The sequence below is a fragment of the Manis pentadactyla genome, chromosome 8 (genome assembly GCF_030020395.1).
Source record: "Manis pentadactyla isolate mManPen7 chromosome 8, mManPen7.hap1, whole genome shotgun sequence".
Lineage (NCBI taxonomy): Eukaryota > Metazoa > Chordata > Mammalia > Pholidota > Manidae > Manis > Manis pentadactyla.
The window spans coordinates 91,224,917-91,240,406 of record NC_080026.1 but is presented as its reverse complement, the minus strand read 5'-3'; the positions used below and the strand labels follow the sequence as shown (position 1 = coordinate 91,240,406).

General features: G+C 45.5%; 1 protein-coding gene across 2 annotated transcripts in view; it reads right to left on the bottom strand.

Moving 5' to 3' along the window:
• The window catches only part of HK1 (hexokinase 1), a 64,057-nt gene that overhangs the window by 31,248 nt on the left and 17,319 nt on the right, over positions 1-15,490 (bottom strand). The window contains exons 2-3 of one of the 2 annotated variants that reach the window (XM_036924009.2): positions 14,633-14,795; positions 2,593-2,741 (exon numbers count right to left, since the gene is read on the bottom strand). In XM_036924009.2, the coding sequence (XP_036779904.2) occupies positions 2,593-2,741; positions 14,633-14,795 (312 nt within the window). Of the gene's footprint in view, positions 1-2,592; positions 2,742-14,632; positions 14,796-15,490 lie in introns of those variants that run through there. The other variant, XM_057505933.1, reaches the window with a different exon arrangement.

Genomic DNA, 15,490 nt, shown 5'->3' with positions numbered 1-15,490 from the left:
ACTGATGTTTTAACAAGATTGCATTTATGCTTCCAAAATTACTGAAGCTTAAAACTGCACTGAAACTTCTGGGATATTGTGTGCTTGTGTGTGCATGTGTGTGCATGTGTGTGTGTGTGTGCAGAGGGGGAGGGAAAGAGCCAAAGAAGGACAAAGCAAGTAAAACAGCCGGAGAATCCAGGGGAAGAGCATATGCAGGAAATGTTTGTGTTTATCTTAAAACCTTCCTGTGAGCATAGTATTATTTCAAATACAAGGTTTAAAAATCTACTGAAAATGATTGCACATCACAGAAGATGAGAATTACAACTCCAAGAATTACCACCGTTCATAGTCTGTGAGGCTGAGTTCCTTCATGCGCAAAATGGGGCCCTTGGTTTATCAGAGCACTCTGTAGATCCCTAAGAGAGCTCAGAAAAATGGGCCACTAATACTTATTTTAACTTAACACAAAACTTATGGAAGAAAGGAGGTTCCTGTTTCACCCCTGTTTTTCAATTAACAATCCTTTGCTTCATCCCCTGGATCTTCCTCCTTGCCCACAGCCTTCACATTTCCTCAGTGTCAAAAAATTTTAAATACATACATAAAACAAAGACAAAAAGCAGTCTAAGAGTATTCCATGTTGCTAAAACTGTGACATCTGAAGCCAGACTGCCTGGGTTCAAATCCCAGATCTATCACTTATGAGCTGTGTGACTCAAGGGGCTGGTTCCTTATGATCTGGGCCTCAATTTCCTCATCTATAAAATGGGAATGACAGTAACACCTACCCCCATTGGGTGGTTGTCGCGATTAAATGATTAATCCATATAAAGTACTTAGATCAGTGCTGCATACATAGAAGTACTATGTAATTTTTTGTTGTAATAATACCACATAATCCTCATCACCATCTTCTCTTTGCAAACTGCTTAAAAGGGGCAGAGGAAGAAACAGACAGCAGGATACAAAGTGATCCTGGGCTGAGAAGATGAGGACAGAGTTATGGAGAGGGGAGGCCCTGGGGGCAGCAGTAATAAGAAGAAAGTTGCTGTGGAAGTGAAGGTAGCAAGTGTGCTCCCCCTTCATCCACAAACCCTGCCCCTAAAAGGTCAGGCCAAGCCCACAGGAATGCCCGCAGCGCAGGGGGAGAGTCCAGATGATAAAGCAGCAGGCAAGGTGGCTCAACCCAAGGACCCTGGGGAACAGAGAGTGACAGGTCAGTACTGGTTGCCAAATGGGAAGAGCAGGATGCCAACGAGAGGCTGCTGGCCACCTGCAGAAAGGAGCAACACGGCGCCCACGGGGCAGGATGAGACATACCAGCCGGCAGCCTTGCTGCAAACAGCTGATGAGCAGGACGATTTCTGGAGCCCAGGAATGAGGCATAAGTGGGGGAGCCTCCAGGCAGGGCCATCCAATGAGTGAAGCACCTGTTTCAGTTGGCTGACCGAGAAGTGTTTCATCTATCCTAGTGACAGTGTCACCTTCAATGCTCGCTGTGACATGGTCTGAAAGCTCTGAACCCAAACCCCTGGAAGCAGGTTAAAAGCTGGCATTAGCCCTTTTCTCTCAAAGAAAAGTCAGAGAGCTTGCTCCAGGTCAAACCCACATTAATTTAGGAACAAAGAGGAGTCAAGAGGAGAAGGCTCCTGGGTCTCATCTTGAAGTCCAGCCCAGAACAAACGAGTGTCCTGGAGAACTTAGTCATGAACCTTGCCATGAACACACCCTCCCTAAAGCAAATATTTGGCGAGCTCTGAATCAGTATCCTGGACAGCAGCCATGACGCAGCAGGCGAGCTACACACTGGGGGAGCAGGACATCTCCAGGAGAGGGCAAGGAGGAGCTCCCACACCCGACGGGCTGATGGAACCCAGAACACCAGATGGGAGGCTGCCTACACCCTGATCACAGGGTCCTCAGTGAGCTAGGAGCCCACCACCCACCACAAGCAGATGGGCAGGAGAGGGGCAGACAGGCCCTTCTGAGCTTGCCCTCAGCTCCTCAGCCCACTAAGGCAGGCAGCCCTTGGGGGGTGGAGGGGTCATCCTCAAAGGGATGGGCCTCGGGTACCAAGTGTGAGAGGAGAGAATGGTGATTTCCCAAGCAACGCCTCTTTGCTTTCTGTGCCAAGGACTCCTAGGAGACTATTAAATCCAGTTGTGCAGATTAGCCCTAGGGCTGTGAACTCAAATTCCTGTGGCCTCACAAGGTGACAGCCACTCCCTAGGGCACCTAGGCCTTTGGTGAGGAGGCGTATAACTTGGAAGAAAGGGCATTCTCACCTGCTAAACCTGAGCTGGTTAACCAACACCCAGGATTCTTGGGGAATGAATGTATTTACCCATCAGAGCTGCTGGGCCTCCCTCTTCACCCTGTGCAAGCCCCAGAAGCCCCTCCCATCCCATCCACCAGTTTGTCCAGACAGTGGGGCCTCCACGGGCAGTCACATCCTTTCACCTAGGAGTCCCTCTGCACTCGCATCTATGAGGGACTTCTTCCATGGGCTCAAGACACCAGAGCTTTGGGGTCTGGTTCCTGGAGGCACCCTACGGCCACTGGGTATGCCAGGCCACTGGGGCTGATTGGAGGGGAGCAGGGACCCACCTGGCTTCCACTGCCTTGCACGATGTTCTCCGGGGTGTCATAAATCTCAGACTCCATGTGAACATTCTGGTTTTTCTCATGATTCACTTGCACCCGCAGAATTCGAAAGAAAGACCCGCCAAGATCCAGGGCAATGAAATCTCCCTTTTCTGTTTAAGGGGACAACAGGGATCATTTCAGATTCAAGAATTACCAGACGGCCCCATGCTTTGCCCACTTCTCGGCTTTGGCCCACCTTCCTCCCACCTCCCACTGTGCTTTTGGCCAGAGAGCAGGAGTCATCCAAACACGGCCCTGTCTGGAAGAGTAGGCAAAAGAAACCCTTTCCCAGCCAAGGTCCTTAGGCAGACTGCCTTTAAGCAGCCCTGCTCTCAACTCTGGGGCAATGGAGTACTGAATTAAGCACAAAGCCCCACTCATCTTTCTCTAATTCTTTACCCTTTTTCAAAAATGGCACTGTTAGCCATAGACTAAAAATAAAAGATTTCAACTCAGAAAGCCCTGTATCTGAGGTCTACCCCGTACCATGGGTGGCTTCCAGGTAAGCTCAAGACAACTACTATGATGAGTCCAGAGCTCCACTTACTCCCCAAGGGATCTTTTTTTAATTGTAGTAAAATATATGTAACATAAAATTTACCATTGTAACCATTTCTAAGTGTACAGTTCAGTGGCTTGAAGAACATTCATAATGTTGTGTGACCATGACCTCTATTTCCAGTTCTATCACCCCAAACAGAAGTTCTATAACCATTAAGCAATAACTCCCTATTTCCCCTCTCCCTCGGCCCTGGTAACCACCATTCCACTTCCTGTCTCTATGAATGTGCCTATTCTAGATATTTCATGTAAGTGGAATCATAAAGTATTTGTCCTTTTTTTTTTGTATCATTAATCTACAATTACATGAGGAACATTATGTTTACTAGGTTCCCCCCTTCACCAAGTCCCCCCATAACCCCCATTACAGTCACTGTCCATCAGCGTAGTAAGATGCATATTTGTCCTTTTGTGTACGGCTTATTTCACTTTGCATAAAGCCTCAAAGGCTCACCCATGCCTCAGCTGTGTCAGTGTTTCACTCTTAGGCAGCTGAATGATATCCCACTGTATGTATATGCCACATTGGTTTATCCACTCATCTGCGGATGGATACATGTGTTGTTTCCACCCGGGGGATGTTTCTGACAGAAGTCCCTCTTGGTCATGTGAGAGTAAACCAGCTTGACATGGTTAGATCTCTCAGGCCCAGTATGTGCTGGGGTGGATTTGCAGGACAGAGAAAGAGGACAGGGCTGTACAGTGAGACACCATATAGCACAAAGGGAGGTGGCCTTGAGCAGGATTCCAAACCATTAAGCCACCATCAGACATTCCTTACCATATTCTTATTAGTTATCCCCAGACATGCTAAAAAAAATCAGTTAAACTCTGTTAATTTTACTTCTGACGTGACATCCTGTCCCAATATACAAGGGTGACAGCCACTCCTGCCACCCTGAGCCCCGGCGGTCTAGTAAGCCCTCAGTCCTACCGCAGTAAATACAAGTCTGTTTGTGTATTTCACTCCCCTTCCTAGGGAACATCTCATTTTCCTAGGGAAGCATCTTATATTATTATTCTATTTTTTGGAAATAGTGTTGTTGAGATATAATCCACACACCATACAGTTCACCCATTGAAAGTATACAACTCAATGGTTTTTAATATATTCAGTTACGTAACCATTACCGCAAACCAGTCTTAGAACATTTTTATCACCTCAGAAAGAAATCCTGTCCCCTTTAACATCACCACCTCTCAAGTCCCTCATTGCCCACAGCCCTAAGCAACCGTTGATCTACTCTATGTCTCCATAGATTTGCCTATCCTGGACATGTCATCAAACTGGAATCATACAATTTGTGGCATTTTGTGACCAGCTCCTTACACTTAGCAAAATATTTTGAAGATTCATCATGTTGTAGCATGATCTGCATTTGACCTTCACTCCTTCATGGCCAAGTAATATTCCACTGTGTGGATATAACTCTTTCATTTGCCCATTTGCCTGTTGATGGACATTTGGGTTGTCTCCACCTTTTGGCTATTATGAATAATGAATATTTGTGCCCAACTTTTTGTGTGGACATCTTATTTCCCTTGGGTATATACATAGAAGTAGAATTGTTCTATCAAACAGCAACCCATGTTTAACTTCTTGAGGCACTGCCATTGTTTCCAAAGCAGCTACAGTATTTTACATTTGCAACAGTAACACAGGAAGTTCTGATTTTTTCACGTCCTCAGTACTTGTTATTCTCTGTCTTTTCAACTTTGATTTGCATTTCTCTGATGACTAATGACAATGCACACTATTTCATGTGCTTGTCAGCCCTTTGTATACTTTCTTTGGAGAAATGTCTATTAGATCCCTGGCTCATTTTAAAATTTGGGTTATTTGTGTTGAGTGCTGAGTTGTAAGAGTTCTTTATGTTATAGGTAAAAGTTCCTATCAGATACATCACTTGGAAACACTTTATCTCCTTCTGTGGGTCGCTTTTTCACTTTCTTGATGGCGACTTTTAAAGCATGAAGTTTTTCATTTTGATGAAGTACAATTTATTTATTCTTTAGTTATTTGTGCTTTTGCTGCCATGTCTGAGAATCCATTGCTAAGTCTGAAGTCACAAAGACTCACACCTATGTTTCCTTCTTAGAGTTTTATAATTTGAATTCTTACATTTACTATTTGATTCATTTTGGGTTGATTTTCATATACAGTATGAGGTAGGAGTCCAACTTCACTCTTCTGCGTGTGGATATCCAGCTATTCCAGCATCATTCGCTGAAATGGAGTATGCAGTTTCTTTTGGGGATGATGATATTTTCTAACATTAGAAAGGAAATAGTTTTTCCTTCATTGAATAGTCTTGGCAACCTTGTCAAAAATGATCATAAATGCACAGGTTTATTTCTGAACTCTCGATTCCCTATTTTTCAGTTTTAATGAGATATAATTGGCATACTGAACTCTCATTTCTGACCCACTGATCCACATATCTATCCTCATACCAGTACCACACTGGCTTGACTAGTCTTCCTTTGTAGTAAATTTTTAAACTGAGAAGTTCTCCAACTTTGTTCCTCTTTTCAAGGCTGTTTTGGCTATTCTGGGTTTCTTGAGCTTTTCTTCTTTTTTTTTTAAGTAATAGCTGTTGTTTTTTTAAAAAATGCTTCTCTTTTATAAAGCTGACATCCTTTATCTGATTCCGCCAAGCTGTAAGCTCTGGCACACTGCTCTGTTTCTGGAACTAAGAATGGTATGTGACATACAATCAGAGCTCAATACTACTTGAACTAATGAGGATGGTAATAGGCCAATGAACAACCAAAGAACTCTCACAGTGAATTTCACTGTTCTTAATCCTCTCTCTCAAGTTCCCTGAGGGAAAGACCACAACTTAGAATTCTGCATCTGCCCTTGTCACCCAGGACAATTCACTAAATGTGTGGAGCTGTTTGAGCACAGGGGTGAGTGGCCCATTCATTCATTCAAGGCACCCATTTGTTGTTCACTAAGCATGGAGCAGCTATGCCATTGGTTTTTTTAAATACAAGCTTTATTAAAAAATAATTCACATGTCATACAAGTCACCTGCTTTAAAGTGTATAGTTTAGTGGTTTTTAGTATATTTACAGAGTTGTGCAACCATCGCCACTATATAATTAGAAAATTTTCATCATCCCAAACAGAAACGCCATACCCATTAGCAGTCACTCCCCATTTTCCCCTAACCCTCATTATCTACCAACAACCACTAATCTATGGTCTATGTCTATGATTTCCCTATTTGGGCCATGTCATAACAATGGATTCACATAATGTGGGGTCTGTTGTGTCTGACTTCTTTCACCCACTCCAATGTTTCAAGGTTCATCTATGTTGTAGCATGTATCAGTACCTCACTGCTCTCTATGGCTGAACTACATTCCATTGTATGGATGTACCACTGATTTTCAAGAGTTGTCACATTGTCTTAAATTGATGTCACAGTTTTTAAATTGCCCCTACTATGATCCAAAGGAAAGAGACTAAGGGAGAAGGCTGGGGAGCAGACGTCATAGATTTGTGGGAAATTCTGACCCTAACTTTATGGGTTGTTTGAATCAATTTAGGGTTTTCTTTGGGCTCCCATCAGAATCGTAACCCTCATGTGCTTCCACTACTACCAGGTTAAAAACTGAATTCCACATAAGGCAGCACCTCTCAGGAGAATGAAGTAGCAGCATGTGGAAAGCACTTTATTTTACCATCAGCTACCAGCCACGGAACCTTTCTGTACTCCAGTCTAAGGGCTTCATCTGCTTCATTTTACTTGTAACCCTCTCAACTTTGTGCTTAAGTAACAACTATTACTTTAAAAAAAAAAGAAGAAAAGCTCAAGGAACCCAGAATAGCCAAAACAGCCTTGAAAAGAGGAACAAAGTTGGAGGACTTCTCAGTTTAAAAATTTACTACAAAGGAAGACTAGTCAAGCCAGTGTGGTACTTGCATAAGGATAGATTTGTGGATCAATGGGTCAGAAATGAAAGTTCAGTATGCCAATTATATCTCATTAAAACTGAAAAATAGGGAATCGAGAGTTCAGAAATAAACCTGTGCATTTATGATCATTTTTGACAAGGTTGCCAAGACTATTCAATGAAGGAAAAACTATTTCCTTTCTAATGTTAGAAAATTTCATCATCCCCAAAAGAAACTGCATACTCCATTTCAGCGAATGATGCTGGAATAGCTGGATATCCACATGCAGAAGAGTGGAGTTGGACTCCTGCCTCATAGTGTATATGAAAATCAACCCAAAATGGATCAAATACTAAATGTAAGAATTCAAACTATGAAACTCTAAGAAGGAAACATAGGTGTGAGTCTTTGTGACTTCAGACCCTACTCTACAGATGAGCCAGTAAAGGCTGGGAGGGCTCAGGTAACTTGCCCAAGCACATGACCACTAAGTAGCAGAGCCAAAATCTCACTCCAAAGCCCAAATTCATAACCACTGGCTAAGCTGCCTCCTGGGCAGATCCTGGGAACAAGGATCCCTAAGGACGGCTTCAAAGTGAGACTTCAGCACAACAGGAATGGCTACATTCATTTTGGGGGTTCTTCAACAGCCATGACTCTGCAGCTTTGGGTTTTGTTTTGCTTTGTTCTCCAGTGAAAACAACAAAAATCAGGCTGGTGAACAGCTACAAAGCCCCTGTGCACCATGAAACAACAGGCACAAAAGGGAACACCATTCGAGGATGAAATTGCAGGTGTTTTTTATTTTGTTTTCATATTTTTATTTAACTCACCTATTTACTGTTTAGTGGTCAAATAAACATTTATTTATTGCACGTTTTACACTGGCTTTTTATTGTAACTTTAAAAAAAATCACATGGAAAAATTTTAGGTTGCCACTCCAGTCAAAAGCCCAGTCATCTTCAGCTGAATCAAAGGCCTAAGTCAAAACAGGTTCTTGTGCTCAAGCTCCAAGTGACAGCAGGGGAACTGGTGCTTACTGGTGTCAGTGTCAACACAGAGCAGGTAAGAGGCTTTCAGCCCATTATGCAGGATAGGGTCAGGTTTCAGGCAGCACCTTTGCAGGACCCAGCCCTGAGGTTTTTCAAGCAGGATAAGTGAAAATAACCTCAGCAACCCAATATCCAAGAGGAGGCCGGCCTCAGGGCACATGGGCTGGCCCACAATTCTGTAGCTCCACCCCATCCTAGCCTCTCTCACTGTGGTCTGTCTGCCCCAGCTCCCCACTGCTCCCTTTTTTTCACAAACACGGGTCAGTGGGTACCCAGAGAGTTAGGGTCAGAGAAGGTGATCAGAAAAGGTGGCTTTGAGATATCAGCACAATGCTAAAATGCTAGACACTCCCCACACCTGCAGAAGTAGGATTGATGGGTTTGAGCAGGGTCTTCCTCTGAAGGTAGTTTACAAAGAGTCACTGCCAGGCCAAGTGCAGCTCCTGACCCTTCCCTTAGCAGTGGCCCTGGCTCCACAGTGTTTGTGACTGCTACAAGAAATGGCAGTTGGCACCTCTTTCTGTATCACATTGGCAGCACCAGAAACATGAGACAAATATTAACTCACCCCTATCAGTTTATGGATAAGGAAACTCCAAGCAAGTCAACTGAATGACTTACTGGGGATCACACCTGTGGCAAGCTAGGACCCCTCCCTTTTGTTAGTCTCTCATATACCTGCAGTTACTGTGATACTCATTGTTTTTTATGTGTATATGTCTTATCTTCCACAGTTGGATGATAAGTAACTTGAAGGCAAGAGCAATTTAACATGCTTACTGTGTGCTGCACACAGCAGGCATTCAGTGTTCGCTGCTAGTTCAGTAAGACCTGCCTGGGTCAAGTATGTGCTCTATTCGGTCCTACTCTGTGTCAGGCAAAGGACACCAAGGGATGACTTCTGGTAAGGGCAGGAAGATTCCTGGTAAGCTCTGTTGACTGTCTAGACTGTCTAGCATCTCTTTAGATAACTACCCTCCCCATTTTTCATCTGAGAGTGGGGGTGGGGCCGACCCACTGCTCCAGCTCCAAGGGGACCCATGTGTATCCAGGTGCATCCAGTCACCCATCTTGGCCATGATGATTGGTTCAGGATGGTCACATGACCCAAGTCAGCCAATCATCGCCCTCCTCAAGACCATCCCGGAATCACTGGCTTTGAGGTGAGAGGTCAGCTAAGGCTGCCAGGACTGTGTCTGCCACCATAAGGGAGAGGTGGCCTATGAATGAAGCCCACACAATGCCTGAAAGAATGAGAGACAGGTGAGTCCCTGGATACAGAAGCCAATTGACAACTAGATTTGCCCATTATATGAACCAAGAATTTTCCTTTTTTGCTTATAAAAATCTGGGTTACATTTCTTTCAGCTACAACCACAAGGCTCCTGAGTTCAATATTCTTTTTTGGAAATGATTTGTCCAAATACCTACTTGCCCTCTGTAACAAAGGGAATCCATCATCCCCTTTTATCTTAAGTTGTTCCCCATTTCAGAGCCATGATATCCAGTAACTCCACTGCAGAGGCACCAGAGCTGCGTTCTGTGGGCTAATCCACTCTTTGATGGGAGTTGGGGTGCAGGTGGAACAGCCTGACTTTGCTTCCCCCTTTATTCCACCTCTTCCCCCTCTAACATCACAGAGATGCCAGGGAATTCTGAAAAACTCTTAATCTTGTCTCCAGGGCTAGACCTATACATTTAGGCCTGGTGAGCGGTGGTGTGGGGGGTCCTCTGACCGGCCACATCAGTTGGGAAGGGCCTTCCCAGGAATTCTTACAAAGTTATTAAATTACAATAGTGAGGAGGAAGGCAATAACCCACTGTAACTCTTAGAGTGGTTTACAGTTTCCAAAGCACTTTCATTTGATCCTCTTGGCAGGTAGGGCAAGAATTATCACGCCCATTTTACAGATGAGAAAATGGAGCTTTGGGGAAGTTAAGCAACTTCTCCAAAGGTCGCACTCATAACAAGCAGCAGAGCAGTTGACTAATCCAACATTCTAGGTTTTTACTTTTTTCCCCTTTAATTTCAAGTTCAGCCTCATTCTGCAGCAGTGGGCATGTCTGACTTCCTCTTCAAATCTTTAGCCTCAACCTTCCTGCCGCTGGAGCCCCTGCTTGCGGCTCCTTCCCATGTTTCCCATTTCCACTAAAGCCAGGAGAACTGCTCTTCTAGAGAAGGCTCATTAAACAAAATACCTGAAGAGCACCTTGTAATGACAGCCATTATGACCAGCAAATAATGGAAAACAAACACAGGGACAGATGCTCTCTGTTGAGTCCAGACCTGCACAGGAATGGAGGGCAAACAAAAATTCCGCTTTCATGGAATGCCTGCCTTTGCCCTGCTCAATGAATGAATTCTGTACGTGAGATACAAAGGCTCTCCCTCCTGTCCGCAATCAGCTACCCAATCAGAGTTCTTACACCTCTGTCAAAACCCAGCTGGAACACTAGACACAGTAAATTCCAGAAGGACAGAATTTTAGAAATAGTCCAACCATCTTCCTAGATAAGGAAATTAAGATAGAGAAGGTGCAAGTGGCCACCCAAATGTGGTGGGAAAGGAAAGGAAACATTTTCCTTCCTTTAGCTGGGAAGTAGTCCTACCTATATTTGGGGACCCCCAAAATAACTGCAACCACAATGCAAATCAAATATGTACTAACTTATCCTTTGGGTAAAATGTGTGCTGGAAACCATGAAGCAGAAACAAGGAAATATTCAACTCAATCTACTCTCAAAATGCTTACAACCTAATTGGCATTTCCAATATCCTTAGTGATGTGAGGAGAGGAGAAAAAAGGGGAGGTTTCACAAATGAGACACAGAAAGCCAGGTCTTCCAAGGGAGGCTGGCTGGGGGGCAAGGGAAGCAGCTATCCCTGGAGACTGGGCAGCTTTGAAAAAGGACGTCTGTTTATTTAGCCAAAACACCACAGTGAAAAGGCTTCTATATATATTTTTTATTTTTATTCATACTTTCCTACTCCAAAATGGACATGCAGCAGCTTAAAGTCACGTCAGGGTTAAAAATAATAATAATAACATATAATTACTGAAGAGCAATTAAAGAAAAAACACTGCCCATAAAAAATGTCCAAAGAGGAAAAAGTTAACGGAAATAAGCTGATATATTTCTGAAAAATTAGTAGTGTCCCAACTGAGTGCAGCCCACCACGGTCAAGGTCAGTGGGAAAGAAAAGGTTCGTTTCTTCCTTTGACTTGTAAATCACATCACCACCTACCTGCAGGGGCATCTCTCCCCAACAGAGCAATTTATCCTGGGTGGTTGGGGATTACCACTAATTCTGCCACTGACTAATTATACAGATGAAGCAGTGATTAACATTTAAAAAGGGAACAGCACCTCTGTTTACTAGGAAGAAGACCCGAATTCTGAGTACTCCAGAGGCCATCGGATTCCTGGTTGATAAAGGAGTGCAGGGAGGAGAATTTACAGCACTAGGGGTAGGGACTGAACTGGGGTCAGGTATCTGAGGCCTTGGTGTCAATGTCAATGTCTGTGTGGGGTTGAAGGGGCCAATCCAAGGGTATTGTGGGCTCCAGGGCACATGTACTGGGCCCACTCGTGAATATTAGGAACAGCCACAGGGAGAAAGGCTAGAGAGTGTGTTGTGGTTGCACTATGTAACCCCCAAAATGCAACCTAACCCTTGGCCCCTGCTAAATGCTGAGGCCCTAACCCTCAGTACCTGTAAATGTGACCTTATTTGGAAACAGGGTCTTAGCAGATATAATCAGGTAAGATGAGGTCATTAATGTGGGTCCTAATCTGGCTGGTATCTTTAGAAGAGGAAAATGCCATGTAAGGACACAGACACACAGGGAGAATGCCACATGACGACAGGCCGAGACCAGGGGGCACAGCGGCAAGCCAAGAAACAGTAAGACTGAAGGCTGTCACCGGAGGCTGGAGGAGTCAAGGCAGGGGTGTGCCCAGACTCTCCGAGGGGGCATGGTACTGCTGCCCCTTGACTTCAGACTTCTAGCTGCCAGAACTGGGAGACAATATTCTTGTTGTTTAAGGCCACCCAGGTTGTGGTACTTGTTATGGCAGCCTTGGAAACCAATACAGTTCCAGGAATGCAGGGAGCGCAGGGGTGGGCAAGGAGGGGAAGGGCACTGAGAGCAGGTGGGCGCAAGAGGCCCTCTGCACAGGAGGGCAGGTCCTCCTGCTTCCGGGCTCTGGTTTCACCTCCTCTTCCTCCCCATTCCCAACAACGCTCTGCGCTCCTGAGGCCCTAAACATTAGGCCCTGTGCACATCCAGAAGGAAATGCGGGGCCCAGGCTGCTGGCTGCCATTCCACAAGCCCTAGGACAGTGCTCCCAGCACAGGCATATTACCACATATGCCACCACACTTAAGACACAACTGATTATGGGACATATCATCATTTTATATAATGTAGAGAAAAAATGCTGCCAATACTAATTTTAAGATGCAATTATTGTACAGTGCATTGCTAACCGCAGAGATAGTTGAATAGAAAAGTGTCTCAAATAGATGAAACAGGGAAAAAGATCAAATGGGTTTAGGGAAAAGGCAGGAAAGCCAGGTTTAATAGGTTTCTTTCTTGCAAGATTACCCAATGTCTGTAGTATCTTGGTGTCTGTTACAAATCTCTAAACAGGGGCTGCAGAAAGTCATTTTTCCCAAATGAGTCTGAGTTCTGGGGCATGTTTTGAACAGTTGCTGATGGGGCAAATGGCTAGATTCCTAGTGTCCTTGGATCACACTTTGAGACCCTCAACCCTGGAAAGGGTTTGTGAAAGCGTGCGGGAGAGCACCACCTGCTGACACACGGGCCTGCGAAGGCGGCTGGCCTGAGCGTAGGGTTCAGGAGGAAAGGGAAGCATGTCCTCCACGGCTGTTAGCCTGGGCCAGTCACACAGGACCAGGTGCCCTGTGGGCACAGGGTATCCTAATGAGCTCTCCCAAGCAAAGGCAGAGCAAGGGTCTTCCGGGAGCTGCCCACGCCCCCCTCCCCACTCCTCTTCTCTCAGCTGGAAGCAGGCTCAGCCACACCTCTCCCACAGAACTCCACTCATCCTGAGAAAGGCCCAAATGTTCCTGGATGGGGGTGCCATCCTGAGCTGGGAAAAAGTAGGAGTGAAAGACAAGGTCAGAGACATCAGAACAAAACTCAGGGCACACCACAGTCCAGTCACTCTGACAGCCAGCATCTCTTGGTAGTTACTAAAAAGCTAAACCGCTGGTAACCAAGACCCCAAGGGGAACAAAAGGATGGAGGTGGAGTAGATTTTAAATAGTCAAGAAACATCAGAGACAGAAATGCCAATGTGTGTGCATGAAGCAAACCCCACCTGTGGCCGCAAGCAAACAGAGCACCTGCCCTTCATTAGCATCTGAATCTCACTCACGACAAAAAGGCCAGCTGCAGGCACAGAAGGACCTTCCCACTGGGCCAGTCCGACAACAAGCTGTGCACTCACCCCTTTTCCGTGACCATCAACTGCAATAGATGCAATTTTCCTAACGCCCATTTTGTAGGCACCCCAAACTGCAGCTTTAAACAGTCTCCAGAGCAGGGCAGAAATAGCAGGAGTGTGTGAGGCCCTACTCACAGTGTGGGCTTACAACCCCAAGGGCCTTTCTCATCCCCTCTCCCTCTCTTGCGTATGCCGGTGCCTGGAACACAGAACACAGCTCAGAGCAGGATTCCTGTGAGTGTGCCAAGCTAGGGCAGACACAGCGCCATGCCCTGCAAGCTACTAACTGGTTGAACAGAACAGCCTCGCCAGGGCACGTCATGCTGTGCCCTCTCAGCCTCCATTCCACCAAGTGCAGGAGCTGAGCCCACTCCTCTGGGAGGGGGTACAAACAATCCTCAGGGAGCCCTCCAATGCTCCCTTTTGGGGCATGAGCCACACAAATACACAACAACAGATTAATATTTTTTTCCTCAATTCTATCTCCCCTCACCATTTCTCTGCTTTGGGAGCTACCTTGATTTAGCACCTGTGAAATGTGTTCAGATGGGGACCTGAATCTCCCATCTGAGTCTGAGACCCGCCTGGCCACCAGGATTGCTACTTATCTGAAGGGAGGCATTGGTGCCCTGACAGATTCCCCTAAAATGAATTCTTCATTTCTTCTGGAGCCTTTCATGTTTTGGAGACAGAGGAGCAACCCACACGTTATCTATAAGATCCATGAACACTACCCTTTCTTACCACAAGCCACCAGACAGGCAGGCCAGTGAGGGTAGGTCAGCCTTGCCCACACAGTATGCCCAGTGCTACCACCTGGTGGATGCTCAGTAGACATATGTTGGATGAATGGATGGATAGATGGGTGGATGGATGGAAGACAAATGGTGAAATGGTGAATGAATGAATGAGCACCTGAATGAATGAACAAACGAATCAAAGTTGGAAGGATGTTTTCACAGAGCATTTGGCCCTCAGAAACCAATCTCAGGGTAAGAGACTCACCTGAACCATCAGGAATGGACCTTACAAATGTCGGTAACATCTTCACCGTGGCTGTTGGGTTAAAATCCCGGGAGAGGCCATTCTTCATTTCCTTCTTGAAACGAGTCATGATATCTATCAGAGTTTCATCGGAGAGCCTCATGGCATAGAGATACTTATCAATCTGGGGGAAGGATGAGGGGAAGAAAAGTGAGGCCAAGGCTGAGGAAGGTCATTTCAGCTCAAGTCCGGCTGGAGGAGAACAGAGTGAGGTTCCCACCTGCCCAAGACAATCCAGCTCCCATGGGCACTGGAACACCCATGTTAGCCCATCACACAATGGCAAGTCATTCAAATTCCATCAACCATGTCACTCAGAGCAGCCTTGCAAATGCTCTGAGCCCCAGTTCCTCTTCTATAAAGTGAACCAGATATCTTCAAGGTCCCTTCCAATCCTTGGATGTCACATGGAAGCTGCTCTTCAACCCCAACCTAGTACATGCTAGAGGCACCTTACACCTCCACATGACTCCTTCCCTATGTGAGAAGTGGCTGGCTGGTTCATTCTCACAGAGATACAGGGTCAGTTAAGATGGAGTGCTCAAGAGCCAGCTGTCTGGGGTTCAAAACCATCCCTTAACAGCTGTGTGAACTTTAGTTTCCCCAAATGAAAAACTGAGATGGCAAATAGGACCTAACTCTCAGAATGTTGTAAAATCAACTGAGATGGAGAAGCACACAGGAAGTGATCAATAAACACCAGTTATTATTAATATGAGACAGAGTTGCTGATGGGTTTCCCCAGGCATGATGTCTAAGGTGGAAACAGTAGCCAAAAGGCTGGAACCGTTCAGAACACGGAGCAGCAGGCCCAGAGCA